Source organism: Nycticebus coucang, chromosome 12 (assembly GCF_027406575.1).
Source record: "Nycticebus coucang isolate mNycCou1 chromosome 12, mNycCou1.pri, whole genome shotgun sequence".
NCBI classification, from domain to species: Eukaryota; Metazoa; Chordata; class Mammalia; order Primates; family Lorisidae; genus Nycticebus; species Nycticebus coucang.
In genome coordinates, this window is record NC_069791.1 from 25,005,322 (window position 1) to 25,026,445 (window position 21,124).

General features: G+C 48.1%; 1 protein-coding gene across 1 annotated transcript in view; it reads right to left on the reverse strand.

Moving 5' to 3' along the window:
- MUC19 (mucin 19, oligomeric) overlaps positions 1–21,124 on the reverse strand; it is a 157,878-nt gene that overhangs the window by 40,982 nt on the left and 95,772 nt on the right. The window contains 15 exon segments of the mRNA XM_053556581.1: positions 231–284; positions 1,148–1,201; positions 1,632–1,685; positions 1,935–1,979; positions 2,344–2,397; positions 3,104–3,169; positions 4,104–4,130; positions 6,423–6,605; positions 8,085–8,450; positions 8,553–8,900; positions 9,003–9,114; positions 9,331–10,040; positions 10,089–10,401; positions 10,564–16,976; positions 17,496–20,186. Coding sequence (XP_053412556.1) covers positions 231–284; positions 1,148–1,201; positions 1,632–1,685; positions 1,935–1,979; positions 2,344–2,397; positions 3,104–3,169; positions 4,104–4,130; positions 6,423–6,605; positions 8,085–8,450; positions 8,553–8,900; positions 9,003–9,114; positions 9,331–10,040; positions 10,089–10,401; positions 10,564–16,976; positions 17,496–20,186 — 11,490 coding nt within the window.

Here is a 21,124-nt window from a genome sequence, read left to right on the forward strand (position 1 = left end):
GGGTATCAGTAGCAAGTGAGCTCACTATTCCAACAGTGCTCACCTGTGGCTATTTCACTTATTCCACTTCCTGTGAGGGAAGTTGTAGCCTCTAAGAGAGAAAAGCAGGAAAGAGATATTTGGAAAATATGTAAAATAAATAGGATATTGCCCTTACAAAGAATAACACCAGGAGAGACCTCTAATTATGTGAGGCCCCCTGAAGTCTCCCAGCCACCCTGAGGACTCACCTGTGCGGGGCCTGCCAGTGGCACCAGCTGTGCTAGGAGCTGCTCCAGTGGTGGCTAAAACACAGAGAAGCCTGGGATCACCATGGTGTTCAATCTTTCTTCCCCCCAAACCTGTGTCTAGATGCCCCCATAGAGTCTAAGCCTATTTTATACCTAACTGGCTCTTCCCTGGCTCCTCCCTCATAATAAGCCCTATGTGGTTTGTCATAGGGCGCTGTAATTGCCGAAGCCGAGTGATGGAGTTTCAGCCTGAGATAATCTTCCTGACCATCTCTGTCAGGGAGACAGAGTAGGTTTCACCCACGCTCACCTGTTATCCTCCCTGGAGTTGGCTCTCTGAGCCACAGAGAAAAAAATGTGAACGTACTGAGAACTCTAGACAAGGAGAGAATATTTAGCTCTTCATTTGCTAAAAGAAAACATTTCTGCAGGGCATAATTTCTCAAGAAGTTTTATCGCCCCCATCTCCTTTCAAGAGCTTGTGAAGTTCTAATTTCACAGCAGACATAACTTGGAACAATTAACATAACCTTCTGTCTTCAGGGATTATAGGTAGGGCTCTGTACTCAGTAATTACCAGTTTTTTTGGAAAATGTTCTAAACTTGAAAAGAACTAGTTGACCAAAAATTCGTTATTGGTGAACACAAAACGCTCTCCATGCTCTCTATAGCCTCTTCTATGAAAACCTTTACTCGTGATAACGAGGAAGGCATGAGTTGCTCATTCTCGGCTATTTTAAATCCAGCTCCAGAGTTGCCACCACCTTCTGTGGGAGTTGTGGCCTCTTAGGGAAGAGATAGTTAACCTTAAGTTTTGGAGTGTTGGGATTCTGGGAAGACGTATCTTTTGCTATTTTATCAGAACACTGCTACAAAAAAGTCATTTCCTGTTAGAGATGGTTTTCTTTCAACTCTACCTGTGTTGGAAATTTCTGCTTGCGTGGATGTCTCAGAGCCCACTCCAGTTATACCTACGACAAGAAAAAGTCAATTTATCAATGTCTCAGTTCTTCATGGAAGCAAGTAGTGAGTGGACACAGTACATGACCTTCCTGAGGCATCAATGTTGCAAACAATAAATCACAAATGCCCTCTCACACCCTCTCCTTGGCCCATTTATTCGTGGGTGCCCTGCAAATGGACACCCCAACATTGCAGAGGGATGAGCCTCGTTTCATGCCTGTTTGTTTCACTTCTTTTTATGCCTCTCTAATGTGCCAGGAATGACCACATAGAGAGAAAAATGGAATGTAAAGTTCTTTCTGAATATTCCTATGACGCTTCTGTGGTCGTTTTCTATGAAATACTTAAAGCATACACGTTCACCCGCAACACACACACATGCATAAAACACTCCTATGGGAGTAAAGCCCAGATTACATTTTATTTATATCATAGTACCTGGGTTGGACACTTCTGAACTGCTACTGACTTCAGCGGAGATAATGGTGGTGCCTGAGAAAAGAAATTTCGGGTACTTTAACACAGTGACACTCTCATCCCTGTCTTCAGAGAACTACCTCTGGGAGCCAGAGCTCAGGCCCTGAATACAGACAGTTCTAGGGAGATTAACAATATGGCTTGTCCTTATGTGTTGTGACCCCAGAGAAAATGTGTCCTCACCTTTTATATTCTTCTGTTCTTTGCTGCGATCCCACATAACAAACCAAGGGAACCCAAAGTCTCAGGATGAACAAGACTCACCACCTGAAAGTCCTGTTCTGCTGGTCCCTGTAGCAGTTGTGGCCTCTGAAAGGGAAAAAGAATGACAGGAATAGGCTTGGCTCCTGTAGCCACAAACACCAAGACTGGTGTGTTTGAACCCAGCCTGGGCCAGCTAAACAACAATGACAACTGCAACAAAAAATAGCTGGGCCTAGGGGCGGGTGCCTGTAGTCCCAGCTACTTGGGAGGCTGAGGCAAGAGAATCACTTAAGCCCAAGAGTTTAAGGTTACTGTGAGCTCTACCCAGGGTTTTTTTTTTCTCAAAAAACAAAAAAACAAACAAACAAAAAAAAAAACAAAAAAAAAGAATGACAGGAATAAAGAACCTGCTGGAGCTACAGATTACCTAAGCGTCCCCATTAAGATCTCCTAGTGAGTGCTGACTAACCTGTGATGTAACTTCCGGGATGGAGGGTTTTGACTGAGACACCACCAGAAGTTTCTGAAATAAGAAAGAAATGGTGGTCAATACGCCTTGACTCGGGACTTTGCCTGTTAATAATCTCTGTATTTCTTAAATACATTAGGAAGTTTCATTCTTTGAGCTTTCTTATATCAATAATTAATCTGTGTGTTTCCTGGGTAGCATTACTTTGCCATAGCAAATTTCCTGTCCAATTCTAGACCCTTGAATGTCTTTGAGGTTCAGGGCCAGAAAACAGAAGTTTTCTCAGTATACATATTGACTGGCAGGGTTCAACTCCATGGTCCACTCAATGAGGATCCTTGAAATAGAAAGAAGTTTCAGGGTACCAAATCTTGTCATTTTTTAAAATCTAGTAGCTATTTTTCATTTAAAACTTAAAAAACAGTTTTTAAAGATAAGGGAATGGTTAGATCAAACCAGAAGTAATGCTCAGTAGTGCACCTTTGCCTCAGGTAACCAAGGTGGGTAAACTGTCTTAAACTTGGTAAAGACAAGAGAAGATTACCTTTCATTTTAGTCAGGGAATGCCAAGAAAGATGTCTTGAGCGAGGAACATTGCCACTCTTTGTTTGGAGAATAGAGTAAGGGGAGAAATTCATAGATTTATGCACCTGCCAAGTTCTCAGAAAAGGATATTGAGGGTACAATAAGCCTGGTTACTAATGCCAAGGAGCTTTCATACGGCATCTAGATGCAGCTCTCTTCATGCAGAGCAACTCACCATGGTGACCCTGGACTGTCTGTGTTTCAGGTACCATTGGGGCCACCACTGGCACAACTCCTGCCCCTGAAGGTTCCAACACAAGTGAGAGCAAGCTGAGAGGAATTTTCCCATGAGGACTTCTTTTAAAGAGATCTTCCTCGGGTTTTCTTTCTTTCTTTCTTTCTTTTTTTTTTATTGTTGGGGATTCATTGAGGGTACAATAAGCCAGGTTACACTGATTACAATTGTTAGGTAAACTCTTGCCTCGGGTTTTATTTCTAGGCAAGAATATCACTCTAATAGCCCATAATCCTTGTTGTTTTTCCAATCATGCCTGTCTTCCTTTTCTTGTGTCTCAGAGGCCACATCTTCCCTTGGAGGAAGTGGAATCACTGCAGGTGGGAGACTTGCCATTTAACCTGTGAAGCCTTATTACACTATTTGATCAACTCCCAAGAAGCACTGTTTCCTGAAACAATTTCCACTGTTTTATTCTCCCATATTAAAACATTTTTTTGTTTGATCTAACCATTCACTTATCTTTAAAAACTGTTTTTAAGTTTAAAAACTTAAATATGCAATAAAAGCTAAATAATTTTCACGAAAATAGTGGATGACAACACAATTTACTAAGAAATACGGTATTTTTTTTTTTTTTTTAGTAAGAGGGCTATTTGGGGGTTATTTTTGTTTGGCTGAGTTTTTATGCTTCTGTGCAACCAGTGTAGAAGTTAACTACCACATAAAGGACTTGATACACATGTATTACAATTTAAGAAGGCATAAGAATACAGAAAGCAAAATTCCTATGCTATTAAAATCTAATTGAAGTTCCTGTTTTATTAATCTGATAAATTAAGACTTCTGTTACCATTTTTTCTATTCTAGCTAATATAATATCTTTTTTCTTTTCTTCTTCTTTTTTTTTGGCTGTGATTTCTCCTTTTTTTTTATGTTTTATGTTTTAAAAATCTTTTTTGGCTTTTTCAAATGCACATTTATAATCACATTTTCTTACCTGCTACTTCAGTCTGCTTTGACAACACTAAAATTAAAAACCCAAATATTTTTAAATATAAATCTTTTACTTATTTCAATTTATAAAGAATATTTCATGTATTAAAGTATATTTTAAGAAAAATTCATAGTCTCTTAGATATTTTTCAGTGTTTATATGGAAAAGACGGAAATTCTATTCAAGCCACACTGCACAGAAACATATTTTTGGGTCATTTTAGTTCCAATTTACCTTCAAAGAGTTCTGATGGAATTCTTGTAACTAGGCCTAATGCAGAAAATAGTAAGTTCATGTTTTAATTAAAGAATATACTTCAGTTTTATTTTTAAAATTTGATTCAGTGATTCAAAAGCATGAAACACAAGATTTTTGTTGTAGAACAAAAGTATATTATTCCCATGAAAACTTACCTTGGAAATACAAATGAGAGTGAGAGATCTATTGGGAGATGCATTGTAATTCTTTTTTGGTTCCATTTAATTAAAGATTAAGTCTTGAACTTAAAGTCAAAAATGATAAAATATATAGTAAACCCCCCAAATCATACGCTGTATCCCAAAAGTCAGTCTGAGTTGTCCTGTTGTTAACTTATGACATCATTATTATATTCAATATGTAATATGAATCAGGCCAATTCACTTACACTTGTACAATAGATTGAACAAAAATAATTATTAATTTAGCTTGAATTAAATTACCGGATTAATGATTTTTCTAGTCACCAGTTTGTAAAATAAATTCACAGAGGGGACTATATAATAGTAGTTAGAATAAATGCAGCATAAATATTTGCCAGAAAAATAGAAGTGTAAATACTCTATTCCTTAAACTAACAGTGAAAAATGTAGTCAGTAAAGACTAGGTTTTGTGAGACACCATCAACTGAGAGATGTCTTTCTCAAGTACTATCACACTGAGTAAACTACTAGTCCAGAAGCTTAAATAATAATGCACTATATTATAGCCTTAAAAATATTTTAGTACATTTTTTATTGCTAGGAAAAAGAAATTGCCCTGTAAGTATCTGTGAATTTTTGTCAGTTTGGAGTAAATGTAAAAAGAAAGTATACAATTTTGACTTATAAAACAATGTAAAATGGTCCAAATCATGTTGCTTCAGAATATGCCACCATTTGACATTATATAAAAAGTTCAAACTTTTTATTACCAGATGCTGTATTTCTTGTAATGAGAAATAGAGAATGTTTAACCTTTGTTATTTTAGCAGCAAGCTTTCTAGATGAGTTATTAAAGATCATCGTCTATTTTGCTTTAGAGTAAAAAGGCATCACACTGAAAAGCACAGTACTAGAGTCAGTAAACAATGGTGAAAAACATTGTTTTCACTATCTCACTTGCTGTGGAACCCAGACCAGTTAGGTAATGCCTTTGCTTAAGTGCCTCATGAGCAAAATGAGATAACAATACTTAAGGAAACAATTAAATGAGATAATACATTTAAGGACACTGCAATTATCTAACTGGCATTATTATTATTTTACCATATTTAATTATCCAAAGAGCATGAAAACTAGTCAAAGATATATCTTGCATCCCCTAGTTACTTTAGTGGCACTTCCTGGTGCAATTGTTGATCCAGGTAAGGCTCCCGTGGAACCTGAAATTAAAAAGTCAAGAGCAGTGCTCTGATTTTACTGGGACGCTGTCTGGAAATTGATCAACACAGCTGCCTGGAGTCCAGTTGCTGCAGTTCAGTAGCTGTGCTTTCCCCTCTAGCTCCTGTGGAAGTTGTCACAGCTACTCCAGTTGGAGCCAAATTTAAGACAAAGGGAAAAGAATCTTCATAGTAAAACGGGCAATTGACATTTGGACTTCTCCATGACATTTCAAATTCCGCTTATTCGTACCTGAACCTGTAATGTCCCACCACCTACACCTGCTCTTTTAACAGTCCCTATTTCAGTAAGTGGTAGTGCTATCATTCAAAAAACTAAACATGGCAACTTGAAAATTACCTGTCACTGAATCCCCATCCGAATCAGTGCCAAATCCCCTCAACAGTTCTCCCCAAAATGTGTTTAGAATCTTTCCATTTCCTCCTACCTGCCAGCGCCTCTCACCTTGGCCCAGAACACCTCCTGACAAATCCCTCTCCCTCCAATCTTGTATTATACAACCCTTCTTCACACTGGGGCCTTTTGATCTTCTTACAAGGTGACCTTAATCATGCCACTCTCTGTCTCACACCTTTTGGTTGCCTCCCTTAGCTCTTAAGAACAAATGTAAAATCCTTCACTCGTATTTCAAGGCTCTGGATGATGATCAGTCCCTTCCTACTTCTCTAGGCTTTTCTTCTACCACCGTCCGGCCGGGTATGGGGCCCTCCAGCCTCCTTCGACTTCACACTCTCCAGATCCTGTGCCTTCCCCCTAGAGCTCTCTTCCTGTTTCTCTTCCTGCCTTATTCTTTCTCTGACTAATGCCTCTTCATTCTTGGAGACACCAGGTGGAATATCACTAACACCTTCATCTTCTTTTAGCACTTATAACCAGAATTATGAACACATTATCGAGCTTTTTTTTGACTGTCTAAATCCCCCACTGGACAGGAACCTTGTCAGACATCCTGAGAGCAGGAACCTTGTCAGATTTGCTCACCTCTCAACCCACACACCTACCACAGTGCCTGGTATAGGTATGGCAAATAATAAAAATAATTCAATAAACAAAATTTAATGAAGTGGTAAAATTTAATTTAATAACACTGGAACACTGCCGTTACCACAGACAATTTCAAACTGTGCGCTATTGTATGGTTCTGGTACGGTAGTCTTTATATTAATCTGATTTTCTTTAAGAGGTTGAATTTGATATATCTGAGGTCTTTCTGCAATTTCCCTTCCAAGGAATAAATTTACTTTCTACCCTAGTTTCCACCCATTGCCAAAGGAGAAAAGGCAGTGTGGTAGGTAAGGAATTGGCCCTGGCACCAGATTTCCCTGCTCTAAGTCCTCACCTGCACCTGCTAACTAAACTTCTCCCTGACTTCCTCATTTTGCCTCCACTGAAAATGTGAACAATAGTGGCCTTTATCACCTTGGCTGCTGTGCAAATTAATTATATGTCATATAATTTCGAGCAGTGCCTAGTTGTCCATTAAGTGTTGAATAGTTTTTCTCTCTTTGTTTTGAAAATTTACTTAAAATTTATCTCTTGCTATAACCATCATTGTAAAGACGATTTGCTGTTCTTCCATCCTGGTTCTAAAACATCTAACAAAATACAGGGCCATAAGACTAGCTGATGTGGATCTGATTCTCTGATTTTCTTACTTAATACACTCTCAATCCTGTTATTATTTGTGAGAACACTTTATGCTGAGCTAAAATCCGAGCCAAATGCTTCCCTTGCTACGTGCCTGATTTTCCAGGTGTGGTTAATCTGGTTGCACTTTCACCTGCTCCACTGGTGGGTCCGGATGGTTCTTCAGTTGTGCCTGGTTGAAGAAATAATTGATTATTTTCCTTGCATGGTTCATTTAAGAAAAAATAATGAACTCATTGCCATTTCAAGGTTAGATAATAATAAATCTAGATCATCCCTTGATCATTTCTCTCAAAATTTATGTCCTTGATTACATTACTTAATCTTAGGCTCCTAAATTTGGTCTCAGCTAAGCTTCTGCTGGATCACCACCAGAACACGCAGGAGAGCCTTCCTTGGTTCTGAGCAGTAATGGCTTCAGAGGCTGGTGCACCAGATGTGTGACCCCTGCCTGAGCCGATGGCAGACCCTGCAGACCCTCTGGTTGTACTAAATGATGGAAAAGGAAACATCTCAAGAAATCTAGGGAATCCCTTTAAAATCCAAAAGTTCTAAAATTGTGCCATCATTATCCACCAATTTGAATTCTAATACCTTACTTAACTAAGATAAACTTATACAGAGCCAAGCCTGGGGGTCTGACCTAACATTAGATTTTTCCATATGAAACTATGTACCTTTAGCTAATTAGACTTGCCTTCCAGTGCTGTAACTCCATTTCCTGGTTCTCCAGTAGTTGCTCCTGCCCCAGTGGTTCTGCCAGTAGATGGACCATTTGTCCTCACTTCTCCTGACAAAGACCCAATTATTGTTGTGACCCCAGCTGTTGGTCTAGTATTCAATGATTTTCCAGAAGACAGCCCGGTAATCTCTGTCAATTTAGCTGATGTTGCAGATGTCACCAATTCTACAGATGAAGTCCGAGTTATCACTGTCAATCCAGATGATGCTACAGATGTCTCTGTTACTCCATAAGACAGTCCAGCTGAACCTGTCAATCCAGGCTTTGCTCCACTGGTCCCTGTCCCTTTCCCGGACTCTACAGTTGTCCTTGTTACAAGACCTGAGACACCAGGGGAACCTGTCTCTCCAGGCTGTGCTCCACTGGTCCCTGTCACACCAGCTGAGACACCAGGGGAACCTGTCTCTCCAGGCTGTGCTCTACTGGTTCCTGTCCCTTTCCCTGACTCTACAGTTGTCCTTGTTACAAGACCTGAGACACCAGGGGAACCTGTCTCTCCAGACTGTGCTACACTGGTCCCTGTCACACCAGCTGAGACACCAGGAAAACCTGTCTCTCCAGGCTGTGCTCCACTGGTCCCTGTCCCTTTCCCTGACTCCACAGTTGTCCTTGTTACAAGACCTGAGACACCAGGGGAACCTGTCTCTCCAGGCTGTTCTCCACTGGTCCCTGTCACACCAGCTGAGACACCAGGGGAACCTGTCACTCCAGGCTGTGCTCCACTGGTCCCTGTCCCTTTCCCGGACTCTACAGTTGTCCTTGTTACAAGACCTGAGACACCAGGGGAACCTGTCTCTCCAGGCTGTGCTCCACTGGTCCCTGTCACACCAGCTGAGACACCAGGGGAACCTGTCTCTCCAGGCTGTGCTCTACTGGTTCCTGTCCCTTTCCCTGACTCTACAGTTGTCCTTGTTACAAGACCTGAGACACCAGGGGAACCTGTCTCTCCAGGCTGTGCTCCACTGGTCCCTGTCACACCAGCTGAGACACCAGGGGAACCTGTCTCTCCAGGCTGTGCTCTACTGGTCCCTGTCCCTTTCCCTGACTCTACAGTTGTCCTTGTTACAAGACCTGAGACACCAGGGGAACCTGTCTCTCCAGGCTGTGCTCCACTGGTCCCTGTCACACCAGCTGAGACACCAGGGGAACCTGTCTCTCCAGGCTGTGCTCTACTGGTTCCTGTCCATTTTGCTGACTCTACAGTTGTCCCTGTCACACCAGCTGAGACACCAGGGGAACCTGTCTCTCCAGGCTGTGCTCCACTGGTCACTGTCACACCAGCTGAGACAACAGGGGAACCTGTCTCTCCAGGCTGTGCTCCACTGGTCCCTGTCACACCAGCTGAGACAACAGGGGAACCTGTCTCTCCAGGCTGTGCTCCACTGGTCCCTGTCACACCAGCTGAGACACCAGGGGAACCTGTCTCTCCAGACTGAGCTCCACTGGTCCCTGTCCCTTTCCCTGACTCTACAGTTGTCCCTGTCACACCACCTGAGACACTAGGGAAACCTGTCTCTCCAGGCCGAGCTCCACTTGTCCCTCTCCCTTTCCCTGACTCTACAGTTGTCCCTGTCACACCAGCTATGACACCAGGGAAAACTGTCTCTCCAGGCTGTGCTCCAGTGGTCCCAGTCCCTTTCTCTGACCCTACAGTTGTCCCTGTCATACCACCTGACACACCAGGGAAACCTGTCACTTCAGCCTGTGTTCCACTGGTCTCTGTCGCTTTCCCTGACTCTATGGTTGTCCCTGTCACACCAGCTGAGACACCAGGGGAACCTGTCACTCCAGGCTGTGTTCCATCGGTCCCAGTCCCTTTCCCTGACTCTACAGTTGTCCTGGTCAGACCACTGGAGACAATAGGGAAAACTGTCTCTCCAGGCTGTGCTCCACTGGTCCCAGTCCCTTTCTCTGACACTAGAGTTGTCCCTGACACACCAGTGGGGAGAACAGGGGAACCTGTCACTTCAGCCTGTGTTCCACTGGTCCCTGTCCCTTTCCCGGACTCTACAGTTGTCCTTGTTACAAGACCTGAGACACCAGGGGAACCTGTCTCTCCAGACTGTGCTACATTGGTCCCTGTCACACCAGCTGAGACACCAGGGGAACCTGTCTCTCCAGGCTGTGCTCTACTGGTTCCTGTCCCTTTCCCGGACTCTACAGTTGTCCTTGTTACAAGACCTGAGACACCAGGGGAACCTGTCTCTCCAGATTGTGCTACACTGGTCCCTGTCACACCAGCTGACACACCAGGGGAACCTGTCTCTCCAGGCTGTGTTACACTGGTCCCAGTCCCTTTCCCTGACTCTACAGTTGTCCTTGTTACAAGACCTGAGACACCAGGGGAACCTGTCTCTCCAGACTGTGCTACACTGGTCCCTGTCACACCAGCTGAGACACCAGGGGAACCTGTCTCTCCAGGCTGTGCTCCACTGGTCCCTGTCACACCAGCTGAGACACCAGGAGAACCTGTCTCTCCAGGCTGAGCTCCACTGGTCCCTGTCCCTTTCCCAAACTCTACAGTTGTCCCTGTCACAGCAGCTGAGACACCAGGGGAACCTGTCACTCCAGGCTGTGCTACACTGGTCCCTGTGCCTTTCCCTGACTCTACAGTTGTCCTTGTCACACCACCTGAGACACCAGGGGAACCTGTCTCTCCAGGCTGTGTTATACTGGTCCCAGTCCCTTTCCCTGACTCTACAGTTGTCCTTGTTACAAGACCTGAGACACCAGGGGAACCTGTCTCTCCAGACTGTGCTACACTAGTCCATGTCCCTTTCTCTGACTCTACAGTTGTCCTTGTCACACCACCGGGGACAAGAGGGGAACCTGTCTCTCTAGGCAGTACTCCACTGGTCCCTGTCCCTTTCCCTGACTCTACAGTTGTCCCTGTCACACCAGCTGAGACACCAGGGGAACCTGTCTCTCCAGGCTGTGTTCCACTAGTTCCTGTCCCTTTCCCTGACTCTACAGTTGTCCCTGTTACGTGACCCGAGACAGCAGGGGAACCTGTCTCTCCAGGCTGAGCGCCACTGGTCCCTGTCCCTTTCCCTGACTCTACAGTTGTCCCTGTCACACCGGCTGAGACACCAGGGGAAACTGTCACTCCGGGCTGTGCTACACTGGTCCCTGTGCCTTTCCCTGACTCTATAGTTGTCCATGTCACACCATCTGAGACACCAGGGGAACCTGTCTCTCCAGGCTGAGCTCCACTGGTCCCTGTCCCTTTTCCTGACTCTACAGTTGTCCCTGTTACATGACCTGAGACACCAGGGGAACCTGTCTCTCCAGGCTGTGTTCCACCGGTCCCAGTATCTTTCCCTGAATCTACAGTTGTCCTGGTCAGACCACTTGAGACAACCAGGAAAACTGTCTCTCCAGGCTGTGCTCCACTGTTCCCTGTCCCTTTCTCTGACCCTACAGTTGTCCCTGTCACACCCCTGGAGAAAACAGGGGAACCTGTTACTTCAGCCGGTGTTCCACTGGTCCCTGTCCCTTTCCCTGACTCTACGGTTGTCCCTGTCATACCAGCTGAGAGACCAGGGGAACCTGTCACTCCAGGCTGTGTTCCACTGGTCACTGTCCCTTTCCCTGACCTTATAGTTGTCCCTGTCACACCAGCTGAGACACCAGGAGAACCTGTCTCTCCAGGCTGTGCTCCACTGGTCCCTGAAAATTTCCCTGACCCTGTCAGACCAGCTGAGACACCAGGGGAACCTGTCTCTCCAGGATGTGCTCCACTGATCCCTGTCCCTTTCCCTAACTCTACAGTTGTCCCTGTCACACCAGCTGAAACACCAGGGGAACCTGTCTCTCCAAGATGTGCTCCATTGGTCCCTGTGCCTTTCCCTGACTCCACAGTTGTCCCTGTCACAGCAGCTGAGACACCAGGGGAACTTGTCACTCCAGGCTGTGCTACACTGGTCCCTGTGCCTTTCCCTGACTCCACAGTTGTCCCTGTCACACCAGCTGAGACACCAGGGGAACCTGTCTCTCCAGGCTGTGCTCCACTGGTCCCTGTCACACCAACTGAGACACCAGGGGAACTTGTCTCTCCAGGCTGTGCTCTACTGGTTCCTGTCCCTTTCCCTGACTCTACAGTTGTCCCTGTCACACCAGCTGAGACACCAGGGGAACCTGTCTCTCCAGGCTGAGCTCCACTGGTCCCTGTCCCTTTCCCTGACTCTACAGTTGTCCCTGTCACACCAGCTGAGACACCAGGGGAACCTGTCTCTCCAGGCTGAGCTCCACTGGTCCCTGTCCCTTTCCCTGACTCTACAGTTGTCCCTGTCACACCAGCTGAGACACCAGGGGAACCTGTCTCTCCAGGCTGAGCTCCACTGGTCCCTGTCCCTTTACCTGACTCTACAGTTGTCCCTGTCACACCAGCTGAGACACCAGGGGAACCTGTCTCTCCAGGCTGTGCTCTACTGGTTCCTGTCCCTTTCCCTGACTCTACAGTTGTCCCTGTCACACCAGCTGAGACACCAGGGGAACCTGTCTCTCCAGGCTGAGCTCCACTGGTCCCTGTCCCTTTACCTGACTCTACAGTTGTCCCTGTCACACCAGCTGAGACACCAGGGGAACCTGTCTCTCCAGGCTGTGCTCCACTGGTCCCTTTCACACCAGCTGAGACACCAGGGGAACCTGTCTCTCCAGGCTGTGCTCTACTGGTTCCTGTCCCTTTCCCTGACTCTACAGTTGTCCCTGTCACACCAGCTGAGACACCAGGGGAACCTGTCACTCCAGGCTGTGCTACACTGGTCCCTGTGCCTTTCCCTGATGCCACAGTTGTCCCTGTCACACCAGCTGAGACACCAGGGGAACCTGTCTCTCCAGGCTGTGCTCCACTGGTCCCTTTCACACCAACTGAGACACCAGGGGAACCTGTCTCTCCAGGCTGTGCTCTACTGGTTCCTGTCCCTTTCCCTGACTCTACAGTTGTGCCTGTCACAGCAGCTGAGACACCAGGGGAACCTGTCACTCCAGGCTGTGCTACACTGGTCCCTGTGCCTTTCCCTGACTCCACAGTTGTCCCTGTCACACCAGCTGAGACACCAGGGGAACCTGTCTCTCCAGGCTGTGCTCTACTGGTTCCTGTCTCTTTCCCTGACTCTACAGTTGTCCCTGTCACACCAGCTGAGACACTAGGGGAACCTGTCTCTCCAGGATGTGCTCCACTGATCCCTGTCCCTTTCCCTGACTCTACAGTTGTCCCTGTCACACCAGCTGAGACACCAGGGGAACCTGTCTCTCCAGGCTGTGCTCCACTGGTCCCTGTCACACCAACTGAGACACCAGGGGAACCTGTCACTCCAGGCTGTGCTCTACTGGTTCCTGTCTCTTTCCCTGACTCTACAGTTGTCCCTGTCACACCAGCTGAGACACCAGGGGAACCTGTCTCTCCAGGATGTGCTCCACTGATCCCTGTCCCTTTCCCTGACTCTACAGTTGTCCCTGTCACACCAGCTGAGACACCAGGGGAACCTGTCTCTCCAGGCTGTGCTACACTGGTCCCTGTCACACCAACTGAGACACCAGGGGAACCTGTCACTCCAGGCTGTGCTCTACTGGTTCCTGTCTCTTTCCCTGACTCTACAGTTGTCCCTGTCACACCAGCTGAGACACCAGGGGAACCTGTCTCTCCAGGATGTGCTCCACTGATCCCTGTCCCTTTCCCTGACTCTACAGTTGTCCCTGTCACACCAGCTGAGACACCAGGGGAACCTGTCTCTCCAGGCTGAGCTCCACTGGTCCCTGTCCCTTTACCTGACTCTACAGTTGTCCCTGTCACACCAGCTGAGACACCAGGGGAACCTGTCTCTCCAGGCTGAGCTCCACTGGTCCCTGTCCCTTTACCTGACTCTACAGTTGTCCCTGTCACACCAGCTGAGACACCAGGGGAACCTGTCTCTCCAGGCTGTGCTCCACTGGTCCCTGTCACACCAGCTGAGACACCAGGGGAACCTGTCTCTCCAGGCTGTGCTCTACTGGTTCCTGTCCCTTTCCCTGACTCTACAGTTGTCCCTGTCACACCAGCTGAGACACCAGGGGAACCTGTCACGCCAGGCTGTGCTACACTGGTCCCTGTGCCTTTCCCTGATGCCACAGTTGTCCCTGTCACACCAGCTGAGACACCAGGGGAACCTGTCTCTCCAGGCTGTGCTCCACTGGTCCCTGTCCCTTTCCCTGACTCTACAGTTGTGCCTGTCACAGCAGCTGAGACACCAGGGGAACCTGTCACTCCAGGCTGTGCTACACTGGTCCCTGTGCCTTTCGCTGACTCCACAGTTGTCCCTGTCACACCAGCTGAGACACCAGGGGAACCTGTCTCTCCAGGCTGTGCTCCACTGGTCCCTGTCACACCAACTGAGACACCAGGGGAACCTGTCTCTCCAGGCTGTGCTCTACTGGTTCCTGTCTCTTTCCCTGACTCTACAGTTGTCCCTGTCACACCAGCTGAGACACCAGGGGAACCTGTCTCTCCAGGATGTGCTCCACTGATCCCTGTCCCTTTCCCTGACTCTACAGTTGTCCCTGTCACACCAGCTGAGACACCAGGGGAACCTGTCACTCCAGGCTTTCCTACACTTGTCCCTGTGCCTTTCCCCAACTCTACAGTTGTCCTTGTCACACCACCTGAGAAACCAGTGGAACTTGTCTCTCCAGGCTGAGCTCTACTGGTCCCTGTGCCTTTTCCTGACTCTACAGTTGTCCCTGTCACACCAGCTGAGACTCCAGGGGAACCAGTCTCTCCAGGCAGTCTTCCACTGGTCCCTGTCCATTTTCCTGACTCTACAGTTGTCCCTGTTACATGACCTGAGAAACCAGGGGAACCTGTCTCTCCAGGCTGTGCTCCAGTGGTCCCAGTCCCTTTTTCTGACCCTACAGTTGTCCCTGTCACACCACCTGACACACCAGGGGAACCTTTCACTTCAGCCTGTGTTCCACTGGTCCCTGTCACTTTCCCTGACTCTACGGTTGTCCCTGTCACACCAGCTGAGAGACCAGGGGAACCTGTCACTCCAGGCTGTGTTCCACTGGTCACTGTCCCTTTCCATGACCTTACAGTTGTCCCTGTCACACCAGCTGAGACACCAGGAGAACCTGTCTCTCCAGGCTCTGCTCCACTGGTCCCTGTAACTTTCCCTGACTCCACAGTTGTCCCTGTCACAGCAGCTGAGACACCAGGGGAACCTGTCACTCCAGGCTGTGCTACACTGGTCCCTGTGCCTTTCCCTGACTCCACAGTTGTCCCTGTCACACCAGCTGAGACACCAGGGGAACCTGTCTTTCCAGGCTGTGCTCCACTGGTCCCTGTCACACCAACTGAGACACCAGGGGAACCTGTCTCTCCAGGCTGTGCTCTACTGGTTCCTGTCTCTTTCTCTGACTCTACAGTTGTCCCTGTCACACCAGCTGAGACACCAGGGGAACCTGTCTCTCCAGGCTGTGCTCTACTGGTCCCTGTCCCTTTCCCTGACTCTACAGTTGTCCCTGTCACACCAGCTGAGACACCAGGGGAAACTGTCACTGCAGGCTGTGCTATACTGGTCCCTGTACCTTTCCCTGACTCTACAGTTGTCCTTGTCACACCACCTGAGACACCAGGGGAACCTGTCTCTCCAGGCTGAGCTCTACTGGTCCCTGTCCCTTTCCCTGACTCTACAGTTGTCCCTGTCACACCAGCTGAGACACCAGGGGAAACTGTCACTCCAGGCTTTCCTAAACTGGTCCCTGTGCCTTTCCCTGACTCTACAGTTGTCCTTGTCACACCACCTGAGAAACCAGTGGAACCTGTCTCTCCAGGCTGAGCTCTACTGGTCCCTGTGCCTTTTCCTAACTCTACAGTTGTCCCTGTCACACCAGCTGAGACTCCAGGGGAACCAGTCTCTCCAGGCAGTTTTCCACTGGTCCCTGTCCATTTTCCTGACTCTACAGTTGTCCCTGTTACATGACCTGAGAAACCAGGGGAACCTGTCTCTCCAGGCTGTGCTCCAGTGGTCCCAGTCCCTTTCTCTGACCCTACAGTTGTCCCTGTCACACCACCTGACACACCAGGGGAACCTTTCACTTCAGCCTGTGTTCCACTGGTGCGTGTCGCTTTCCCTGACTCTACGGTTGTCCCTGTCACACCAGCTGAGACACCAGGGGAACCTGTCACTCCAGGCTGTGTTCCACTTGTCCCTGTCCCTTTCCCTGACCCTACAGTTGTCCTGGTCAGACCACTGGAGACAAAAGGGAAAACTGTCTCTTCAGGCTGTGCTCCACTGGTCCCAGTCCCTTTCTCTGACCCTAGAGTTGTCCCTGTCACACCAGCGGGGAGAACAGGAGAACCTGTCACTTCAGCCTGTGTTCCACTGGTCCCTGTCCCTTTCCCTGACCGTACGGTTGTCCCTGTCACACCACCTGAAACACCAGGGGAACCTGTCTCTCCAGGCTGTGCTCCACTGGTCCCTGTCCCTTTCCCTGACTCTAAAGTTGTCCCTGTCATACCACTGGAGACAACAGGGAATACTGCCTCTCCAGGCTGCGCTCCAGTGGTCCCAGTTCCTTTTTCTGACCCTACAGTTGTTCCTGTCACACTGCTGGGGAGAACAGGGGAACCTGTCAGTTCAGCCTGTGTTCCACTGGTTCCTGTCCCTTTCGTTGACTCTACAGTTGTCCCTGTTACACGACCTGAGACACCAGGGGAACCTGTCTCTTCAGGCTGTGCTCCACTGTTTTTAGTCCCTTTTCTGGACACTACAGTTGTCCCTGTCACACCAGCTGAGACACCAGGAGAACCTGTCTCTGCAGGCTGTGCTCCACTTGTCCCTGTCCCTTTCCCTGACTCTACAGTTGTCCCTGTCACACCAGCTGAGACACCAGGGGAACCTGTCTCTCCAGGCTGTGCTCCACTGGTCCCTGTCACACCAGCTGAGACACCAGGGGAACCTGTCTCTCCAGGCTGTGTTCCACTGGTCCCTGTCCCTTTCCCGGACTCTACAGTTGTCCTTGTTACAAGACCTGAGACAGCAGGGGAACCTGTCTCTCCAGGCTGTGCTCCACTGGTCCCTGTCACACCAGCTGAGACACCAGGGGAACCTGTCTCTCCAGGCTGTGCTCTACTGGTCCCTGTCCCTTTCCCTGACTCTACAGTTGTCCCTGTCACACCAGCTGAGACACCAGGGGAACCTGTCTCTCCAGGCTGTGTTCCACTGGTCCCTGTCCCTTTCCTTGACTCTATAGTTGTCCCTGTTACACGACCTGAGACAGCAGGGGAACCTGTCTCTCCAGGCTGTGCTCCACTGGTCCCTGTCACACCAGCTGAGACACCAGGGGAACCTGTCTCTCCAGGCTGTGCTCCACTGGTCCCTGTCACACCAGCTGAGACACCAGGGGAAGTAGTCACTCTAGTCTGTGCTCCACTGGTCCCTGTGCCTTTCCCTGACTCTACATTTGTCCTTGTTACACGACCTGAGATACCTGTGGAACCTGTCTCTCCAGGCTGTGCTACACTGGTCCCTGTGCCTTTCTCTGATCTGACAGTTGTCCCTGTCACAACAGCTGAGATACCTGTGGAACCTGTCACTCTAGTCTGTGCTCCACTGGTCCCTGTGCCTTTCCCTGACCCCACAGTTGTCCCTGTCACACCAGCTGAGACACCAGGGGAACCTGTTACTTCACGCTGTGCTCCAGTGGTCCCGGTCCATTTTCCTGACTCTACAGTTGTCCCTGAGACACCAGGAGAACCTGTCACTCCAGGCTGTGCTCCACTGGTCCCAGTCCCTTTGCCTAACTCTACAGTTGTCCCTGTCACACTACCTGAGACACCAGGGTAACCTGTCCCTCCAGGCTGTGCTCCACTGGTCCCTGTCCCTATTTCTGACACTACAGTTGTCCCTGTCACACTACCTGAGACACCAGGGGAACCTGTCACTCCAGGCTGTGATCCACTAGTCCCTGTCCCTCTCCCGGACTCTACAGTTATTTCTGTCACACCAGCAGAGACTCCACGGGGACCTGTCTCTCCCAGCTGTGCTCCACTAGTCCCTGTGCCTTTCCCTGACTCTACAGTTGTCCCTGTCACACCAGCTGAGACACCAGGGGAACCTGTCTCTCCAGGCTGATCTCCACTGGTCCCTGTCCCTGACTCTACAGTTGTCCCTGTCACACCAGCTGAGACACCAGGGGAACCTGTCTCTCCAGGCTGAGCTCCTCTGGTCCCTGTCCCTGACTCTAAAGTTGTCCCTGTCACACTAGCTGAGACACCAGGGGAACCTGTCTCTCCAGGCTGATCTCCACTGGTCCCAGTCCCTTTCTCTGACTCTACAGTTGTCCCTGTCACACCACTGGGGACAACAGGGGAACCTGTCTCTCTAGGCAATACTCCACTGGTCCCTTTCCCTGACTCTACAGTTGTCCCTGTCATACCAGCTGAGACACCAGGAGAACCTGTCACTCTAGACTGTGCTCCACTGGTCCCAGTCCTTTTCTCTGACTCTACAGTTGTCCCTGTCACACCACCGGGGACAATAGGGGAACCTGTCACTTCAGCCTGTGTTCCACTAGTCCCTGTCGCTTTCCCTGACTCTACAGTTGTCCCTGTCACACCAGCTGAGACACCAGGGGATTCTGTCTCTCTAGGCTGTGTTCCACTGGTCCCTGTCACTTTCCCTGACCCTACAGTTGTCCCTGTTACCCCACCGGAGACAACAGGGAAAACTGTCTCTCCAGGCTGTGCTCCACTGGTCCCAGTCCCTTTCTCTGACCCTACAGTTGTCCTTGTCACACCACCGGAGACAACATGGGAACCTGTCACTTCAGCCTGTGTTCCACTGGTCCCTGTCCCTTTCCCTGACTCTACAGTTGTCCCTCTCATACCAGCTGAGACACCAGGGGAACCTGTCACTCCAGGCTGTGCTCCACTTGTCCCTGTATCCTTCTCTGACTCTACAGTTGTCCCTGTCACACCAGCTGAAACACCAGGGGAACCTGTCACTCCAGGGTGTGCTCCACTGGTCCCTGTGCCTTTCCCTGACCTGACAGTTGTTCTTGTCACACCAGCTGAGACACCAGGGGAGCCTGTCTCTCTAGGCTGTGCTCCACTGGTCCCTGTCCCTTTCCCTAACTCTACAGTTATTCCTGTCACACCAGCTGAGACACCAGGGGCACCTGTCTCTCCCAACTGTGTTCCACTAGTCCCTGTCCCTTTCCCTGACCCTACAGTTGTCCCTGTCACACCACCTGAGACACCAGGGGAACCTGTCACTTCAGGCTGTGCTCTCGTCGTCCTGGTCCCTTTCCCTAACTCTATAGTTGTCTCTGTCACACCACCTGAGAAACCAGGGGATCCTGTCTCTCCAGACTGTGCTCCACTGGTTCTGGCCTCTTGCCCTGATTGTTTAGTTGTCCTTGTCACTCCAGCAGAGTTTCTAGGTGACCCTGTCACTCCAGGCTGAGTTCCACTTGTTCCTGCCTCTTTCCCTGATTGTGCTGTTGTCGCTGACACTCTATCTGAAAGTCCACTTGAACCTGTAACTCCATTGAATGGTCCAGTTGTCCCTGATTTTCCTGATGATGACCATGTTATCTCTGTCACTCCAGCTGATGGCCTTCCAGAGGTTTTATGTGATCCTCCTGATGGGTCACTTATATCTGTCACTGCAAATGATGGCCTAGTTGTCCCTGTCTCTTCTAGTGATGGTACTGTTTTCTCTGATCCTCCAGGTGATTCACCAGTTGTTCCTGACTCCTCAGCTTTTGGTTTAGTTGTACCTATTTCCATAGAGGATGATTCAAGCGTTGATCCTTCAGCTGATGGTCTTGTTGTCTTTGATTCACCAACTGATGGCGCAATTGTCCCTGTGACTCCTGATAATTGTTCTGATGTCACTGTCAATCCAGATGATGGTCTAATTGTTCCCGAACCTACATCTTGTGTTTCCATAGTCCCTGAATCTTTAGATGATAATCTGGTTGTTCCTGTCACTCTAGATGATTGTCCATAATTCCCTGTCACTTTAGTTGATGGCGTAGTTGTTCCTGTCTCTCCAGCTGACGATCCATTTGTCCCTGTCAGAAACACAGGGTAAAAGTAGAAGTATGTTAATAGCTATCTTGGTCCTTGATTAACTTTGAGAACTTACACTCCTTTCATTCTCCACTATAGCTTTCATACCTTTTTATCCCAATAGCTGGCACCTTATTCAAACTTTTCTTTCTGCCCAGATTAACTTCTTTCTTCATTTTTAACAATTATTTATTAACTGCCTATTATTTGTCAAAGATGTTTTCAGTAACTTATAGTATTATCTCATTTTATCATCATAATCATTCTATGAAGCATGTAATATTACTTTTCCGTTTTGTAAAGTAGAAATTAATGCACACAAAGAATAAGTAGAGTTTTCTGTTCCCATAGAGCATTCTAGTTGGAGAATAGATAGGTAGACCTCTGAAGAAATAATTAACCAAACAATAAGTCTAATTCCCAAATAAGAAAAGCTTCAAAGCACTAACATAAAGTCAGGTAATACTGAGCAACTGGAATATTCTGTTCTAAATTTCCCACTTATAAAAGAATTCTCTGAGGATATGTTATTTCTTTTGAGGTCTGATAACAGGAAGCAACCAACGGATGAAGTTCTAGAGGAATGGCATTCTGGGCAATGAGAACAGCCAGTATAAAGGCCATTAGGCTCATTGAGCTACACTTGCTAGAAAACCAGAGTTGGGAGTTGAGTGTACCTGGATCATAGGTGGTGAGGGAGAGAATATTACAAATTGAGTTCAGATACTTGGAAGTGGGCAAAGTATTATGAATCAGAGAAGAGAGGCTGAGTACTTTTCTAAATGCAGTGGGATATCATTTTAAGATGAAGAGTGATAGCATAGGATTTATATATATATTTAAAATCCCACTCTCCACTCTGTGGAATACATATGGCAAGTGGTTCATAATAGAAGTGGGAAGATCCTTTATGAGGCTATCTCAATAGTTCTGATAGTTC